Source organism: Martes martes, assembly GCF_963455335.1.
Source record: "Martes martes genome assembly, chromosome: 5".
Lineage (NCBI taxonomy): Eukaryota > Metazoa > Chordata > Mammalia > Carnivora > Mustelidae > Martes > Martes martes.
In genome coordinates, this window is record NC_137892.1 from 64,520,173 (window position 1) to 64,540,564 (window position 20,392).

General features: G+C 39.6%; 1 protein-coding gene across 1 annotated transcript in view; it reads right to left on the reverse strand.

Annotated features, from left to right (window-relative positions):
* Positions 1–20,392, reverse strand: part of IQGAP2 (IQ motif containing GTPase activating protein 2) — a 277,799-nt gene that overhangs the window by 42,591 nt on the left and 214,816 nt on the right. The window contains exons 18-21 of the mRNA XM_080804306.1: positions 11,404–11,487; positions 9,963–10,034; positions 7,892–7,961; positions 3,397–3,605 (exon numbers count right to left, since the gene is read on the reverse strand). Coding sequence (XP_080660432.1) covers positions 3,397–3,605; positions 7,892–7,961; positions 9,963–10,034; positions 11,404–11,487 — 435 coding nt within the window. The remainder of the gene's footprint in view (positions 1–3,396; positions 3,606–7,891; positions 7,962–9,962; positions 10,035–11,403; positions 11,488–20,392) is intronic.

Genomic DNA, 20,392 nt, shown 5'->3' on the forward strand with positions numbered 1-20,392 from the left:
TTCTGTGAGTGGAGAGAGGGGCGGCGGGAGAGGGAGAGAGAGGATCTCAAGCAGTCTCCCCTTCTAGCATGGAGTTGGATATAAGGCTTGACCCCACGACCCTGCAATCATGACCTGAGCCGAAATCAAGAGCTGGATGCTTAACTGACTGAGCCACCCAGGTGCCCCAAGATTACTTTCATTTTCCATTCAGATTTTCTTTCAAGCTAGTTTGAATTTATAACTCCCTTCCTCCCTACTTCTCCAAGAAACTTCTACCTCAGTTGCTTTGTTTCTATCTCTAAGCCTTTTTCTTTTGCCTAAAACCAATGTTAGTAATTTCATTTACCCACTGACTTTCTGTGATTTCTAGGAGGAAGGCCAATTTTACTTTTTATTTATTTACTATTTATTATCTTTTATTTATTATTATTTATTATTGATTGATTGATTGTAAGGTGTACGCCCACCAGGGGCTTGAATGCATGACCTCAAGATCGAGAGTTGCACACTCTACCAGCTGAGCCAGCCAGGCGAGAGACATCAATTTTAGAAAAATTTTAGAGAGCTGGAGTTCTTTATAGATCAAGCTACTTCCTCTTTCCTCAATAAGCACATGCTCAGTATGTATGTATGTATTTATGTCTGTATTTAAACAATTTTATTTACTTGACAGAAAGAAAGATCACAAGCAGGGGAGCTACAGGCAGAGGGAGACAGAGCAGGAGACTTCCTGACCATCAGAGAGCACAACTGGGGCTTGATCCCAGACCCCAGGATCATGGCCTAAGCTGGAGGCTGATGCTTAAGGGACTGAGCCACCCAGGCACCCCAATATACTCGGTATTTAGGAAAAAAAAGATTCAAGAAGTTCAATTTCACCAGCCCCCCAAAGAAAAATCACGTTTTTCCTAGCTTTACATTATATATATATATACACACACACACACACACACACACACATATATGTGTGTATATATATTTCACAACAAATGAAATTTACTGCTTTAAGTACTGCTATCTTTGCTCTTGTATTGCAAACTTTTCCCCCTGCCCTTAAATGTTCTTTGAAAACATTATTTTTAGTGGCTATGAAAAACCTACATGTTCAACTAATTCTGTTGTTTCCTGTTTATTGTTTTTGTGTTTGGGTTGTTTTCACTTTTTCACTACTATAAAGCTTCACCTATACTATTCTTTTTTAAAATTTTTTTTTCTAGATTTTATTTATTTATTTGACAGAGGGAGATCACAAGTAGGCAGAGAGGCAGGCAGAGAGAGAGAGAGGGGAAGGTAGGCTTCCTGCTGAGCAGAGAGCCCGATGTGGGGCTCGATCCCAGGACCCTGGGATCATGACCTGAGCTGAAGGCAGAGGCTTTAACCCACTGAGCCACCCAGGCGCCCCCACCTATACTATTCTTACCACCAGACTAAAAATGCGACTATTGGTAATAACACTAAAGACCATATGCTTAATAATCGTTAGCTTAATTTCCAATAAGTAATCAATATTTGGAATCTGAAAGCATAAGTTGAAAAATCAGGTCTGTTTCACAATGCTATCAATTGGGAATACTTTTAAAAAATCTTCAACAGTCCTCAGGACCTGAAAATTTGCCACAATTTCATTTTCCGCATGAATAACAAGCTACATGTTACGTCTACTATTCAGTGTTTTGCAACAGCCTTTATTTTAAAAGGCAAGGCATTTCCTGTTTACAACTTTATGGGAGGAGGGTAAAACAGCAGTCGAAGGCTTTAAAAGGAATTTTCTGAAGGACCTTCTGGAATATATTATACTTTACAAATTCTCATGTTTGTCAAATAATACACTTTTTTTTTAAAGGAGAAAAGTACTATTTTTCTGGATGAAATAATGAAAACAGACTTAATACAGAACATTTAAATTGTGCTTTTCTTAATAGTTAGAAAAGACCATCATTTCCTATTTTATAAATTGCTCCATTTTCTTCATTTTCTGTGCACTCACTATTTCTCTGCAAGGGCCAGAGACAAGAGTATGGCATTCACGTCCACTACTCTGCTGGCCTCCTGAGCTGCTCATTTCCCAGGTTTCCAGAACCACACACTCATGTTAGTGGCATCTGGCACTCTATGTTTGACCCATGGTAGCTTTCTCAAAGTTTCCAGAAAGTCAGCTTCCCATTCCCCGCCCAACCTACCCGTTTTCTGAAAATTGACATGGCACTGGAACTGGGGCATGGGGAGAACTCTTACCCTACAAGTCTCCTTTCTTGGGTAAAAATGATACTTTTCACATGGTTTGAGAGAGCTCTGAAATGAGCACAGATACAAAACTATAGCATTAGTTACTTAGAGGCTGTTTTGGGGGCAGTCCACTCTGTAGGGGCCATTTTGGAAATGTGTAAAGGTGTCTGTTTTTTTTTAAAGATTGCATTTTTTTATTTGGGGAGAGAAGGAGAGTTTGTGTGAGTGGGGGGAGGGGAAAAGGGAGGGAGAGAGAGAGAATCTCAGGCAGATGCTGTTGTTAAGTGCCAAGCTCAGTGCAGGGATTGACCTCAATGACCTGAGATCATGACCTGAGCTGAAATCAAGAGTCGGACCTCTAAATGCCTGAGCCACAAGGTGCCCCGTAAAGGTATTTTTTAAAAAACATCCTAACAATTGGAGAGTACTACTGGTTTCTTGTGGGTGGGGACTGGGATGCTCTGCTATCCTGTAATTTGTAGGGCATTCCTGTGTAACTTCTTCACATTTTGCATGGCTGGATTTGTCAACGTCCTGGTGGTCATTCCGGTACATCAAAATTCTGATTATTTGAGCCTAAAAACTAGTTGTTTTAGATATAACCAAAATACATTTCCTCCCAATTTTAATATACACTGACTTTTCTAGGACTGCAGTTCTGTGGGGGAGATCAACGTGCTTATTCTGAACTTAACAAAGAGCTGTTTTCCATTCTGGGAAGTGAAATCACAGACAGTTCCCCCCTCACTGGCATTGGTCTCATCTGTGGCTCCTCATACTCCGTTAAGTTTGTGGTTACTCTGGGAAGAGGCCCAAGCCTCAGGCAACTTGATCACATCTTCTAATGGCACTGGGCCCATGTACTTTCATCTTGCAAACCATGTTTTTATTATCAATTACTTTTTTATATTCATGGAAAGGCCTCAGTCTCATTATGAAGGTACATATGTAAGTAGGCTTTGTTTCCTATAAATTTCATTTCAGAATGGCAAAGAAATCTTACAAAATATATTATAAGGGGCAGGGTCCTAAAATTTTGCAGGTCTGAGAACCATGAGAAAAATGGTCGGTGAATCTGGACAACACATTCTGGATTCCTAATAAGTTTAGCTGGACAAAGGTGTTGTGGGCAAATACACATGCTCCTTCTCTCTTCTGGGAGCCAAGGGCCCCACAGATTGCACTGACCTCCAGTGTTATCCTGTTCTTCACCAGGAGCCCAATCTTGATGTCCATCAAGTTCAGGTCTTTCTCGAGCTGTTGATTGGCCCGGATCTTGGTCACCACTTCTTCCCTTAACCGTGCGACCTCCAGCTCCTCCTGAAAATCCAAGTTACTTTGGTCCAGTAGGTGTACAAATTTTCGGATTACCGTTAATGGTGGGTTTTCAGAGCCAACTGTGGGGAAAGAAGAGGCATGCTTTCATTAGGCATGGTTGGAACTATCATCAATAGGAGAAGAATCAGGTACTTCACTAAAGCATTACGATAAAAATATGGCAACGGAAGTACTTGGTCACTATAATGACTCACTCTGCCCATGTCAAGTCTGGACAGGGAAACTGATCTTATAAATAACCGCACACCACCAGTGCCATCTGGTCTGTCTTCTCATTATCTAATACTCATTTATCAGCCTTCTTCCACACTGCTTCCAGGACTCTCCCACTGAGAAGATAGTTCTACCTATCTGCGCCTTATTGATGAGGAATGTGAGAAGGTATGTTAACTAAGTTATCTCTGAGACCCTGTGGATGAACCAGATAAGAGACTCCTGTTCTTGCTAGAACAAACAGGAAGTGGCTTCTCTCAGCCCAAAACACCACAAGGGAGTGAGCAGGAATTAGGTGAAAGTTGAATTAGAAAAAGTCAATGCGAGGAGAACTATAAGACCAAACAGGAGCTAATGGAATGACAAGTGGAACGCACATTCTACGTGGCACAAATTAAAGGGTTTTAGTGGGGCGCCTGAGTGGCTCAGTCAGTTAAGCGTTTGCCTTTGGTTCAGGTCATGATCCTGGGGTCCTGGGATTGAGTCCTGCATCGGGCTTCCTGCTCGGCCCCTCAACCCCCAACTTGTATTCCCTCTCCCGCTCTTGCTCTCTCTGTCAAATAAATAAATAAAATCTTAAAAAAAAAATCATCTTAGAAATTGAAATTTGGTCCTTGTCCTTTCAGCACAGACCAAAGGAGGGCACTCAAAGGCTGGGAGACCAGCCTCAGCTGTTGAGAGGGGGGTCTCAGTTCTAAAAGCATTTCCTCTCAGTGTTTTGAACCTTAATTATGCTTTAATTCCCTGGCATGCTGGCTTCACAAAAAATACAGTTGTTAAAGAGTTTAGTGAACACTGAGTCAACTGTAAGAATAAACGATGTGGACCCTCAGTGATGAATGATGACACACAACAGCACAAAGATGACTTGAAAAAGCTCAGCCCCATTGTGGCAACTTCCATCACCATCCTCTTCCTTACAATGAGACCCTACCCCATCTTCTTTCTACTTCCACTTTGGTTCTGTGGTGTTTTGACATTCAAGAAATAAGAAGAGTTAAAACAACCATACAAAGAACTAACAGCATGAACCCCACATGGACAGCCAAATCTAGGGGCATTGGTATTAGTATTTTGCCACTTCTGATGGTCTTTATTGCAGAAATTACTTCGGCTCTTGGGATCCTTCTTTTCCTGATCACTGAAGCACATATGAATTTATCGTCTACTATTTCCAACAATGACATTGCTAATGACATGGCCATTTTAGAAAAAGCCGGAGCGATGCTCCAGAGCTCACGTATGTAGCTAAGCTGCGAGGACACGAGCCAGCTCACCTGGTCTCCAATTCTTTCTGCTCCTAAGGACCGCTTATTTCGTATGTGTCAATAAACATGTTAGAAACAAATTAGTATTCTAGCTTGACTAATTATTACGGCCCCAATTTAATATTTCCTCTGTCAGCAGAAACCCTATGACATCTTCAGGCTGGGAATCACTTGGGATATTTGAATTTCAGAGAGTCACCTAACTTGACAGTCATCACTGAGAAGTGGGCCACATCACAGTTGCAGTAACCAACAAGCCTAAAGGAACTCAATGCCTTTCCAGAAGGAATGGGTGAAAATGGATGATGACAGACCAATAAAAGTGACTTTCTTTTTTCAGATTAAAAACGCCTTAGTCTTTGGGTGCCTAGGTGGCTCAGTCGGTTGAGTGTCTGTCTTTGGCTCATGATCTCAGAATGCTGGGACTGAGCCCAATGTTTCCTCCCTGATCAGTGGGGAGTCTGCTTCTCCCCCCACCCCAGCTCATGTTCTCTCTCTCAAATAAATAAATAAATAAATAAAATATTTTTTTTAAAAAGCCTTAGTCTTACAAAGATGCTGAATTGAGAAAGAAATGAAAATTTCAGTAATCACAGAACCACCCTGTTTGCGAAAGGCTAGAGAAGCTGAGATCTAACTTACTAACATAATTTCTATCTATCTTCTATACTTAACATAAAATCACCTGGGTTTTTTAATTGGAATTAGAAAAAATGTAAAGGGGTGCCTGGTGGCTCAGTTTGTTCAGTGTCTGATTCTTGATTTTGGCTCAGGTCAAGATCTTGGGGTCACGAGATTGAGCCCTACATCAGGCTCGGTGTTCAGCAAAGAGTCTGCTTGAGATTCTTTCTCCCTCTCTTCCGTCCCCTCCTCCTCTCATGCTCTTTCTCTCTCAAAAAAATAAATAACAATTAAAAGAAAACATAAACAAGTGAAAAGCATCCCCACAACTGGCCACAAAAACATGTTACCCAGAATGAAATGAAAAGCAGCCTGTGTTCAGCTGGAAAATTTATTCTTAAAATGTCTTTCATGAGCAAGGGCAGTAGCAAACCTGTTTTAGTGTGTCAGGGCTCAGAAAACAAAAATCCCTATTTAGCCTTCTTGGAAAAACACTTAAAGGTATCCATCAGCTGAGAGATGAATCTCATGAATTCGACAATGGAGAAGTGTGGCCCTGCAAAGACTAATTGGCCTTCCCTTACTTAGCTTGCAGAGGGAATTCTGGAATCCAGCAGAATGATGTGTTACCCAATACATTCTGCAGGCTAGAAGCAGAACCTGCTCTCTAAATCTTTCTGAGGCTTTTCCTTAACAAGTACCAAGGAAGACCTTTCTTGAGCCGTATACTTCACCCCAGAACTCAGATGGACTTTAGGCGATAAAGGGTACCAGCTAAACTACTTCCTAGGCACTGTGCTCATTATAGTACTCAAATTTGCTTCCTCCAAAAAATAAAAATGAGAAGGCAGAGGTAGACACAGCACAATGGCCATTTTCACGACTAAGATGCCAAGTCATGATTTTTTTTTTTACCCTCTCAAAACTAATTCAGAATAACCTGACCAAAAGATGTAAAAAGTCTGTGCAATACTAGTAGGCTTATCAGCAGGTTCTTCATCTATCACATGTTCTTGTGATAGTAAGAATGTTACAAATTCAGCTATAAAAAAAGATCTTCACTATGTAAAGAACAGAACATATGCAACGTTGGGATTGTAAATAGTACAAAATGTCAATGCTATTTCTGGGTGATATTTATTTTATTTTGCTCTTTTAATATTTTCTACAAATGGCATGTCATATTATAATAAAAATATTTTAAAAACTATAGGGACCATGGAAAGTTGAGAATGAAATTATAGGAAGATGTTTATGGTCATCTTCAGGAGATGAGCTTTTCCTTTTCTTATTCATATTTTTTCCTTCTTACTCTTGTTTCCAAAATTTCTGATGTGAACATGTTTTATTCTTAAAATGAGGGGAAAAAATCATAGGCCAACAACAACAACAAAAAACTAAACAGTTTCAAATAAAAGCTTATCTTCTGGCTCTTTAGCATTAGATTTCTAGCTCAAATGTAATATAAAAATATCAGCATTTATGCCAACTCCTTTCTTTCTGAAGAAATCATATCCACTCTACCTACCACTTCCACTTCCAGCAGGAAGGCCCACTTCCTGCCATCAATGTTCCTTTGTGCACCAGTTCAGAACTGAGATGTCAGTTCTGAGATGGTCTGACCATCTCAGAGTCTGAGATGGTCAAAACCTACTGGAAACAATGGACAACTTCTATTCCTGGAGCAGTCTCTTGTTTTTGTTTTTGCCTCGTTTATAAAGAATCCATACTTTGTTTCAGAGAATAGATGATCCCCAGCTAGCGATGGCTTGACTTACGATGTTTTTGACTTCATGATGGTGCAAATGCCACACATATTCAAAAGGAAAGTACTTTGAATTTTGAATTTGCAGCTTTTCCCAGGCTAATACCATGCCATAGGATGCTCCCTCGGGATGCTGGGTAGCAGGAGTGAGCCACAGCTCCCTGCCAGCCATGTGATCATGAGGGTAAACCACCCATATACCCACCACCATTCTGTTCTTCACTTGCAGTGTGGTATTCACTAAATAACACGAGCTATTCAACTCTTTACTATAAAATTGGCTTTGTGTTAGATCATTTGTCCAACTGTAGGCTAATTTAAGGACTCTGAGCACATTTAAGGCAGACCAGGCTAAACAATGATGTTCCATAGATTAGATGTGTTAAATGCATTTTCAACTTAGGATATTGGCAACTTGTGATGGGCTTATTAGGAAGAACCCCATCGTTAGTGGAGGAAGATCTGTACTTCCACTTACCCAATGTTTTGTAGTCATCTCTAGCTTTGTTTGCTCTCAGTAGTGACTGTATTTTCACAATTTCATTTTTCTGCAAAAGAATGAGACCAGTCATGATCTTCCCAAGGTCCATCTATTCTATGATTATAGAATTCAGAACTTCCCAAGAACTGAGAGTATTTAAGAATGGACACTACTTAGGAGCACCTCGCCGGCTCAGGTGGTGGAGCACATGACTTTCGATATCAGGGTTTTAAGTTCAAGCCCCATCTTGAGTGTAGAGATTACTTAATTTTTTTTCATTTTATATAAAAGAATATCTTAATTTTTGTCCTTAGGAACTATGAGGACTATACATGATTTGGATATTAGACTACCAAACAATGGCCAAAGAAGAACCATCCACTCTATGCCTGTCTTTGGTCAGGTCACTCAGAATTTTCTTTTAATTAATTTATTTATTTTAGAGAGATATAGAGAGAATAGATGGGGATGGGAAGAGAGAGAGAGAGAGCAAGAGAAAGAGAGAGAGAGAAAATCGCAAGAAGACACCCTGCTGAACATGGAGCCCAACACGGGGCTCAATCCCACCACACTGAGATCATGCTTGAGCTGTAATCAAGAGTCAGACGCTCAACCAATTGAGCTGCTCAGGTGCTCCAGGTCACTCAGAATTATGTTATGAGCTATGACTGCTGTTGCTTGTCACCTCATGTTATTTTCATCTGTGTATTCATAAGTCTCCCTTCTCTTTCACATAAATTTGGGACCCCTTTTCCACATACTGATACACCATATCTCTGATGCCTGGTTGGAATACTGATATTCTGTGCCATGTTGTCTTCTGACTGACATCACCCTTTTGGTATGCTTCACTCTCCCCTGACCACCACATCTCATTCCTTGCTAGAAAAGGTACTGTGATTGGGTTTTCCCGTCCCACCTGTCTCATGACGGGAGTCCTGACCCACTCACCCAAGTAGCTGCACATGGTTCAGAGATCTCTCAAGAACCAAGTTGCTCACTATTTTAGACTTACGTCTTACAAACTGATGAAATGCCTCTAATACAGGTCTCTGAGATATGCCTTCTACTGGCTTTTCCTGTAAGTTAGTCTTTGTTTTTTTTTCCTACTGAAGGACTTGAGACTCTCTCCCTTCCTCACCTGACACTCTCAAAAATAAAATCTTTTTTTTTTTTCTTTAAGAATGAAAACTATTTAGAACTGACAACAGTTAGATGGAATGTATTCAATGTTTATTTTTGGCATTTTCTTTGCAGAGAAAAGGTCAGGAAAGTCAGCTAAAAGTATTGACAAGATAGTATGGCACCGTTTATAAAGAGATCTAAAAGGGAAATGAATTTTAGCCCCAAATTTAGATGATTCAGCCTATGTTCACTTATCTATTCTTTAAAAGATCCTGAAAAAAATTCTTCCTGTGGGCTTCTATTTATCAGTTACCAGTTAGAAAAACTTCACAGGCAGTGTTGAAAAGTACTCATCTGGAATCTTTTCTCTTTGGCATTACTAGCCCACATCTGTTTCTTCTCACACATTTCCTATGCAGTCCTGGCTAGTAAAGTCTCACTCTGAACATGAGTTCTGAATAAAAAAAAGTAAGCCTCCAAATATTATCACATTGAGTTTTTAAGACCCATTGTTTCCTCCTACTGTTCATTTCCACCATTTACCTTTGGACTTAAAAACAAAACATAAGGTTACTGGTGTATAGATTCCAACTGTCCATCCAACTAAATGACACTGGTGTTTTAGACCTTGAGACAAAGACAGCTGGGCAGACATGAAAATATCAACCTCATCAAAAGCTCTGGTATGTCTTAGGACAAAAGGAAGCAAGTACATGAAGACATTTCATTTTCTCTTCCTGAACTGACAAGATAGTCTATTTAATACAAAGACTACACAGGAACACTATGCAGCCAGCATATACAATATGCCAGCAGCCTTCTACTTGGGTTCTCTTCTGAAAACATTTCCACCATTTACTAGAAATCATTCAATGTGAACATTCAACAAAGCATTCGTTCAGTTCATTCTCAGCCAGGGGAAATCTACTTGTGTGTGTCTTACATGATCTCTGAAATACTGCAGTCGTGCAAGGTAATTCCTCCGTGCAACTACCATCCGGAACCAGGACTGAATCTAAAAAAGAGTTAAATAGAGAAATCAAGGCAATTACTAAACAACCTTTAATATTTTTTCACATAGTCTTTCTAAAGATAATACTGATATTTTGATAAAAAAGAAGAAGTGAGCAGCCCACCAAATAATTAACGTCCTAAGCATTATCTTCATCTCCCACTCCTTTCGTTACATTTTTCCTAGGGTTTCGAAGCGTTTTATACCTTATGGTATGGAAGGTAATGTAGCTTTGTACCATTTTGCTTTCATCTTAGGAAATAAAAACCAAGAGGGCAAGGCATTTTGCTGAGAGCTGGAACAGGTCAGGGAATCAAAAGACAAGTCCAGGATTTCTTCCAGCATCCCTTAACAGCATCGAGGATCCTTTAGGTCTTTATAGGAAAACACATCCAGACTTCTCCTGAGGGACAAGTCAGGACCTACAGTTTTCTGATACGAGGAAGGCTTGTGCTCCATGGCAAGCAGAACACATTACCAAGGAGCACAATGGAACTAGATGATGTCATTCTCTGCCTTCACAGTTTCAAAGGTCTTTTGAATTAATCTCATTTGATTTCAATCTCTCTCCAGCCCTGCTATTCCAATTCTCACCTGGATTTCCACATTGTCTGAAAGTTCATTTCTCAGCTGTCCTCTGGTTTTTAGCACTGGGCAATGGGTACCCCAGTGTCTTTTCTTTTTCTAAACTCAGGGCCGTCAGTCTGGGTGGAGAGCTGGGTTACTGCTCACCCCCCACATTCAGGTCCTAACTTAGTTCTACTTTTTCTTGTCACTGGTTTTATATTTGCCTAACAACTAAGGTTTTGTACTGTTAAGTTCTGTAAATGTTATTAGTGAATATGGTTAAGAGGGTTGTGAAATAACAGTGTTTTCTCCAAAGCTTAAATAATCAATTTGGAGTTCCTAGAGAAAGAGCATTTACAGGTTTTGAAATACTTGCACATTTGATTCTCAAAACTATAGAAAGGACCTGAGCCAGGTACAGTGTTTTAACAGACTTGAAGATGATCAGCTGAGTAATGGACATGGGACTCAAACCCGCGACATAATTCAGATGTCAAGACTCCTGTGTACTCTTTCCATAATCTGTCTTCCAAGAGCAAAACTAAAATGAAGAGAAAGGTTCAAGTCAAGCACTTGAGGGCCACCTGGGTGGCTCAGTGGGTTAAGCCTCTACCTTCAGCCCAGGTCAGGATCTCAGGGTCCTGAAATCGAGCCCCACATCTGGGCTCTCTGTTCAGCAGGGAGCCTGTTTCCCTCTCTCTCTCTGTCTGCATCTCTGCCTACTTGTAATCTCTCTGTCAAATAAATAAATAAAACCTTAAAAAAAAGAAGTCAAGCACTTGATAAGGTGGCAAGGGATGTTTACCTTCACAATAGAATCAACATTATTAATCAACATTTGCCGCCTGTGCAAATATGCTTTCCGTTGTTTACATCCCTTCCAAAAAGCCTGTGGAAAAGAACAAGTAACAGAATTACTTATGTGCAACAATTTCCCACTTTATTTTAGAAAGCACAAGAAGAGAGTGCATCTCAGGAGACACTGAGTTGGGACACTGTCAGGCGCCCTCCCTTCCAAATCTCATGGGGATACCATCACTGGGGAGTAGACGTTATATTGAGCAGAACATACCAGATCATGGCTTGTCCCAAACTTGGGAAAGCACATTTACCAGGCAGAACCCAGTTTCCCATTCGAAAGCTCAATTTTGCCATGGTTCTGGGTGACAAGAAATAATAATAATAAAATAGAATTGTCCTCAAACATACAAAGAGATTAACTGAGTACGGCTACCATGTGGTAACAATAACAGAGGCTTCAAAATAACGTCTAGTAACTATCTTTACTCCAGCAAGTGACCCACCGTGGCCCAGACCAAAGAAGGCAAATGCTTGGCTGATTTGTAACTCTGGATCCCTGAAAAAAGGAGTGCTGTGACTGATCATTTATTATCTTACCTACATGAAGTTTAGTGATGCTTCATCAACAAAGCTTTACTAGGTTATTACCATGAAAGAGAACCTTTATATAGGCAACATTTACAAAAACTAGACACAAACTGGTATCTTTAGAATGATTAAATACAAAAATAAGTTTATTCCAGTTCATTTCTGAGAACATTTTTTATTGAAACAAAGCTTTGGAACTCCCTTCGATCCTCTGGTTTTGTTTTCATATTAGAAATGAAATAGAAGTTTTTTGTTAAAAAGGATAAATACAAAAAATGAAATCATTTTTATAAATTTCATGTCTACATATGTCAAACTACATTATTCGTTCGTTTGAAAAAAGGCATGTGGAATTTTCTTACCATTTAAAAAATATGTCCTGTAATGATTCAAAATAAAATAGTCAGTATGGTAATTTTTATATATATATATATATATATATATATATATATATATATATATCAACTGAGCACTTGTTTCAGACTTCTCCTCTCAATCCAAATCCCTGGATATGACAAAATATTTTAAAAAAATACTTTCCTTTTTGGAATAATTAGAAACTCACAGGAAACTCCAAAAATAATAGAGTTCCATGTAACCTTCATCCAGCTTCCGCTAATGGTAACATCTCAAAAATAGGCTGGCTGTTAAAGCAATTTGCTATAGTGTTAGAAAAGCAAGCACATGGACCAACAACTCTGAGGGATCCTGGAGGAGAGAAGGTAGTTGGAATTGGACTTAAAGAGGGAACCACAGAATCAACATCTACAAAAATAAAAGAGCATCTACAAACAATGTGGGATGGCTCTAAGCTTGAGGGAGCCTACAGCAGCACTCAGAATAGCTTTGGGTAAGTTGTTATCTTATCCACTCAACCACTCCAAGCCGTGAATAAAATAGCAAAGATGAGAGTGTGGGGTTCAGGCAAAGTCCAAAGGAATACAGCTTTTTTGAGGGAATTCAGCAATATCAGATTTAACACTATTTAACCTTTCCCCTAGTATTTCTAATTTTCTTCGTATCTAGCCCAAGAAAAGAACCAGTATAGAACTATATGTAAGGGTTTTTGCTGCAGCATTGCTTATAATACTAACATGTGCTTAGAGCAGAATGTTTACAAATGGGAAGACAGATCAGCTGCAATTGCACTCCTAGTGAGGGATGCTACGTGGCAGTACAAAGGATGAGATAGGGCTAGATATATTGACTACAGCGGTGTTCTGTATCTTGAGGAACAAGACGATCTCCAAGATACAATGCAAAGAAAACAAAGAAATTGTAGTTTACCACACATACGACGATATGACCTGTTAACAAAAAAAGAAAAACATAGTAATATGTGTTTCTATGCAAAGAATCTGTACTCAATGCCTAGATGATGATGTATGAGGATCTAGTAGAGAAAAAGTATAAAGTACAATGTGCCTATGTGCCCACCCCTACTTAGACTTAGCTACTCTACAAAAAAACTCTTCATTTTTTGTTATGTATGCTCTGAAATGGGCAAACATAGGGTAAGCATATACACTGTAGTACTGTACACAACCTTGTACACACATTATGTATTTTGTATGCATTATTCCAGTCAAGATAGGTTATTAGATGGGGGATTACTGGCTCCATAATTGATATTTGAAATGGAAAGCTACTGTCAAATTGCCCTCCAAAGAGTGTACGATAGATATTTCTCTCCCCAGGGTCTCACTGAACTGACAAAAATTAAAAACATTGATGATGTCTAAACTGACTGATAAAAATTGGTCTTCATTTTTATTTATACTTTGATTTCCAGAAAAGTGTAGAAACCTTACCTTTCTACACATATCTTACCCTACTCCATTTATAATACAATTTCATTTTGTTTATATATATATATTTAGAACCATGTAAGACAATGTTAAAATTTTTACTTCAACTGTTAAACATAATTAAAGAAATTCAAGTGTAGAAGGAAAATGTGTTTACCTACAAATTTACTTCCCTTGTTCTTTCTTCCTTCCCAGTTTCCCAAAATTCCTTTATCATTTTCTTTTTTTGTTTAGAGAACTTTCTTGGCTATTCTTTTAGGGCAGGTATGCGAATGATAAGTTCTGTTAATTTTCCTGTTCATTGGAGAATGCCTGGATTTCCCCTTCGTTCCTAAAGATTATTTTTGGTGGATAACGAATACTATGTTACTTTCCATGTTGTGCCATTCATCATCTCCATAGGTCCTTATGAAAAACCTTCTGTCATGAGAACTGTTTTCCACTTCTAGCTAAGTTGCCATCTCTATCTCATTGCTTTAAAGATTTTTAATTTTTTTGTTTGTTTATTTTCAGAGGTTTGTGATGCATCTTTGGGTACATTTGAGTTTATCCTTTTCGGGATTTACTTAGCTTCTTGGATTTGTGGTTCTGTGTCTTGGATCACACACAGGAACTTTTCAGACATTATTTATTTCAGGCTTTTCCAGTACTTCTCCTTTCTCTTCTCGTCTGAAACTCTGATGACACAAACATTAAATCTTTTGTTATGGTCCCACAGATGCCTTGAAGCTTTGTTCATTGTTTTTTTTTTTTCAGTTTTTTCTCTCTGTTGTTCAGATCAAGTAATTTTATCATTCTATTCTCTAGTTCACTAATTTGGTGAACTGTGTTCCCTCCATTTTGCTGCTGAGTTCATCCAGCAAGTTTTTTTAATATATTGTTCTATGTCTTAGCTCTAAAATTTGTTTTTTTCCCCATCTTTTACTTCTTTGCTGAGACTTCCTATTTTTTCCTTTGTTTCAAGTGTGTTCATAATTACCATAACATGGCAGCTTTAAAATCTTTGTCAGGTAATTAAAACATCTCTGTTATTTGTATTGGTATCTATTTTTTCTTTTAAGATTTACTAATTTGTGTGTGAGAGAGAGAACACAGAAGGATAGTGAGGAAAAGCAGACTCCCTGCTGAGAAGAGAGCCAACGTGGGGTTTGATCCCAGGACCCCAAGATCATGACCCCAGCAGAAGGCAGACGCTTAACTGACTAAGCCACCTAGGAGCTCCTGTATTGGCACCTAGTAATTGTCTTTCAAAATTTATGGTTTGTTTGGTTCTCAAAATGTTTATTATTGATTGAAATGTACACAAATTGGATATTATGTGGTGACTAATAAGACTGGATGTTTTTTAACCTGTTCTAGGTGGTTTTCCCTGACACTGTTCTGGCAAGGGAGGAAGGTGGTGGTGCTGCCTCATTACTGACAAGCAGGGGTACAAGTTCAGGTTCTCTGCCTCGCCTCTATTCAAATCTGAGGTGGGGGCTGCTTATTACTGCTGGGTGGGGGCTGGGAACTCTGACTACTCCCTAAGGCTGAGCCAATACCACTCTGCCCAGGCGGGCAGTGGTGCTGTGTTACTACTCCTCATGCGGCCTCCACTGACAGCAGAAGGCTTTGCAGCAGCTGGCCTCGTTACTACTGGGTTGTGATCAAAGTCCTGACTTTCCACCATGCCTTCTTTGATTCCACCCAGCAAGGAAAGGGAGGGCTGCCACATTACTGTTTGTGAGCATGGAAATTCATGCTCTGTGGGTATCTGGGTACCTTGTTAGAGTCTACTTGGGTGGAAGGCCAAACTCTCGACTTTGTGACATGACTAGTGTGGGGTCACAGATTTGTTTTGCTTTGCTTTGTTTGTTTGTTTGCTTTTTCCTATGCTGTTTGGCTAGAGTAGAGAGGTTATTGTCTAAAAGTTTTGTCTTTCTGGGCTGCACCGTTCCTGGTCCTTTGGCTACATAGCAGGCTTTTGTTGGAGTTTCTGCCTGCACCCACTGGCATGTCCACGTTGCCAGTCTCTGCAGCAAGAAGTCTGGGATATATGAAGCTAAAAGAAAACCACAGAACTCACCTCCATGTCCTTCCTTGGGTCTCAAGGTTCCCAAGCCAGTCTGCCTCTCCTCTCCATCTTTCACAGTGTTATGTTTGTTTACAAATAATGTCTGGGGCTTTTAGCTGTACTCAGAGGAAAGAACAGGGAAACGTAGCTGTATTCTGTATTCCCAGAAGTGGGAGTTAAGTCCAAATGGTTTTTAAGTACCCAATGTTCTAGAGTTTCCTATACTATTAAGGCCATATGAATTTATTCCTCAACAGATTACAAGATTCAAAAAAAAATCAGAAATGTAAAAAATAGTTACGATTCAAGAGGGTCACCTTAAAAACTATTAAAACCAAGTTTTTCCAAGTGATGGGTTATAAAATGTATATATATACTTGATTAATTTTCTGCATGTGAAAAATAAATAATACAATAGAAAAAGATGACATTCATGATACCAAAATTAACTAATGGAGTAAACTTAAGAAATAGGAATAAATTTAATGCTATATGGTGGAAAAGATTAATAAATGGAGAGGTAGACTGATTACTGAACTAGAAAATTCATTATTGTAAAGTTGCCAATCTCCTCGAATAAACTAAAACCTCCATGTAATTATTACAGAAAATTCAGGAATGGGTCTGGAACTTTATCAGCTGCCTTTGTACTCAACTATTGAAATGAACACATGTTTTTCTCCTTTAAGCTATTATGATGATAAAGAATTCTACAGGAAGGTAAATTATTGAGGATTTAAAACTGGAGTGAGCTTCATAGTGCTTCTCAAACTGTAATATGTATACAAAATCTTCAGAGGGTCTTTTTAAAATGCAGATTGGAATTTAGTGGGTCTGGTTGGGAGTTTCAGGTAATGACAGTGCCAATATACGCCTATGCTTCAAGTAATACAGATCTAAGCAAAGAAAAAGGATTTTTAGTTGATGGCCCATTAGAAAATGCCACCATGGGGTCTGTCGGTGCGGCATTTTTGAGATGATGGGAAAAACTGTCATCCACAATTGCTGGCAAAAGTGGCCTGATGACTATAGAGACTAGGGGAAGGAAAACCTAACTGTGGGTTACTGGATGCCATGGCAAGTTAACCACTAACATATTGATTGTGATGGGTCTCATTGGTGCTTCTTTTGTTTTTGTGGGTAACACTTTAAAAGCACAGAAATGTGGGGGCGCCTGGGTGGCTCAGTGGGTTAAGCCTCTGCCTTCGGCTCAGGTCATGATCTCAGGGTCCTGGGATCGAGCCCCGCATCGGGCTCTCTGCTTGGCGGGGAGCCTGCTTCCCCCTCTCTCTCTGCCTGCCTCTCCGCCTACTTGTGACCTCTCTCTGCCAAATAAATAAAATCCTTTAAAAAAAAAAAAAAGCACAGAAATGTGAAAAACTATATATAAACATACCCCATTAAAAAATTCAAACTGAGAGGCGCCTGGATGGCTCAGTGGGTTAAAGCCTCTGCCTTCGGCTCAGGTCATAATCCCAGAGTCCTGGGATCAAGCCCGCCATCGGACTCTCTGCTCAGCGGGGGGCCTGCTTCCTCCTCTCTCCCTGCCTGCCTCTCTGACTACTTGTAATCTCTATCAAATAAATAAATAAAATCGTAAAAAAAATTCAAACTGAAAAGCACATAAGGTATTAGGATTAGCTGAAGTTCTTTCTTCTGCTTTTCTGGAATTATCTAAACTCCAGAAACATTATTAATCTTATTAGCTCAGGTTCACAAACCTTCCCGATAATCTGTTATAGTAAAGACTGAGGTAATATTGGTGCATTCTTGCATTGGTAGAACGAACCCATTTGTCCATTCTGTATTATTATTATTATTTTTAAAGATTTTATTTATTTATTTGACAGACAGAGATCACAAGTAGGCAGAGAGGCAGGCAGAGTGAGAGGGGCGAAGCAGGCTCCCCGCCGAGCAGAGAGCCCGATGTGGGGCTCGATCCTAGGACCCTGGGATCATGACCTGAGCCGAAGGCAGAGGCTTTAACCCACTGAGTCACCCAGGTGCCCCATTCTGTATTATTTTTCAATGTACTAAGGATTCAATGTTCAACAACAGGATTTTCCTGGAGGTTTAATTCAGTATTTTATCTCTTTACTGATTAGGTAGATTTTTCTGGAATCATTCTACACTTAACAAATATTTTTATTGTTACTTTCCCAAACCAAGGCAACTTTGGTGGGTATAGAATTTTTGGTCTATAGAAGCAGAATACTATATGCCTCTTCTTTGTCAAAATTATACTTTCTGTTTCAGTTTTTAAGTTTTAGATCCACCAGAACTGATTTTTCTTACTCAGTGCTAATAGAAGTCCTGTGCTAGGCCATGAGACTGCAGGCTTTTCTAATTAGATGGTGTTTATTAAAAACAATTATGGGTATAAAGTTGGGAGAAAGGAGTTATTGATGAAAATGCAAAAGGAGACAAAATTCTAAACCATAAAGCCATTTGCAAGCAGCTTTTTGCAGACAATTAGAGACAGAATGTGTTTACAGTAGTGTCCATCTCCTTCTCTGGCCAGTCTAAGAACTTGTGGGAAAATTTAGAACAGCCATCTTTTTGTTGGTTTGTTTTTTTCTTACCATAAACGTATTTTCTGTGAATACCTATTTAACAAAGCACATTTTCAAACTATCTAGACCTCAGAGATTACTGCTCTCTTTTACAGCCTTTATAACTGTCAATCTCTAGAACATCTGGCTTGCTAAATTGGTTGCCTTGTTTGGTACCTGGGCACCCAGGACAGTAATATCCGAATTACCAACTCTAACTTCTGAAGCACAAATTCTTGTGTGACCTCTTAGCCAAGAAAACCCTAACCATTTATCTCTTTTTGTTCTTAGCTCCAAGGGAGAAAACCCACTGATCTTCTAGAGTAGTCACATTAAAACAACATGATGTGGGGTGGTTCCATCAGATTGCCCTCTTCCTCCCCACCTGCAGACTCTCCCACTGCTCCAGGCAATCTGAAAGCTGCTTTAGAGAAGCTTGCTTCTCTTTCTTTCCAGGATGCCTGTAGCACTCTCTGAAGTTCAGTAATTCACTAATTCCCTCATTCCCAGGACTAAGTTTGGGTGTTTGCCACCATTATGGTTTTTCCTAAGAAGTAGCATTCCAGCATTTCTCAGTTCAAGGAAAAAAATACCACAGCTATCTATTTCTTCCTGCTCAGTTTTGCTGATCTCTCCCTGTATCATAGCAGCAATCTCAATGCTGGCCCCATTATCTGTCCTTGGAGCCATCATCTCCTCTCTTCGGACACTGTTGAACACCTAAGGGCTGCAAACTGTGCCGAGTCTGTTATGTGAATCATCCCGCTTCATTCTGACAGCCCAGCCACAAAACGAGTTATTACCATTTTCAAATGAGAACATACATTTCAAATGGTCTATTTTTTTCCTCAACATTCTGTGAGAGTCTTCTCAAGCTGTCCGCGTGTTGCAGTTATTCTCGGCGTTTGCTGCGCATTCTGCAATCCTGAGTTCATTTACATCCTACAACGTCACTATTTCTTCTCCTCTCTTTCGATATCAGTTATCTTTCAATATTTTGTCTTATTTCATTAAGTCCATGTCTTATTCAATTCCTTGAAAGCATGAAAGAGCTTCAGCATAGAAATTCTTCCATCTCCTGGGCTAAGAGCATCCTTAAATGTTAGTTTACTTAATTTATATTTACAATTTATAATCCTTTTCCTTTTTTTTAAAAATAAAATATTCCTTTTTGTTTGAGATTATTTTCTGGGCCACTCATTTATAAATACAGGCAATGTTACCAGGGCCTTCTCACTGCTCAAAAGTAGTATGGCTTGGGGCGCCTGGGTGGCTCAGTGGGTTAAGCCTCTGCCTTCAGTTCAGGTCATGATCTCAGGGCCTGGGATCGAGCCCCGCATCAGGCTTTCTGCTCAGCAGGAGGCCTGCTTCTCTTCCTCTCTCTCTCTGCCTGCCTCTCTGCCTACCTGTGATCTCTCTCTCTCTGTCAAATAAATAAATAAAATCTTAAAAAAAAGTATGTTTTTTTTCTCTCTCACTGTTCTCAGGAGATTCTCTCTCTGCAGGGAGAGAGATAGGACACCTTACCTTACAGGGGAAAAATCCTATGAATGACAGTGAATTTCTCAGGAGACATCTTGGGTACCTTCCGATATAGTCCATTAAGTACTCAAGACAGAAGACTGGCTAATGATGCCATATATTCTCTCTACCACTATTCAGTTCTTTGGGAGGAGACCGAGGGGAGTAGAACTGAGGAGGGGCTGGCCTTAGCCTGGGAGCCTTTTCTCTGAATTTGTTAAGACTACTGTATCTGGGACTCGAACCAGCTAGGAAGGTTGAGCTCTTTCATGGAGGGGAAGTCCTCACATTTGAGATCATTCCCCTAATTCAGGGTGAATCAGCCGCATAGACAAAAAGTGAGAGTAGCATAATATCCGTTGGTTCATGATCTTTTCGTTTTGTAGGTGAGCAAGTTTATGCTGAATATGCATTCCTGTCCAGTCTATAGCTTGCCTTTACACCTCAGCTCTCCTCATTAAAAAACCATCA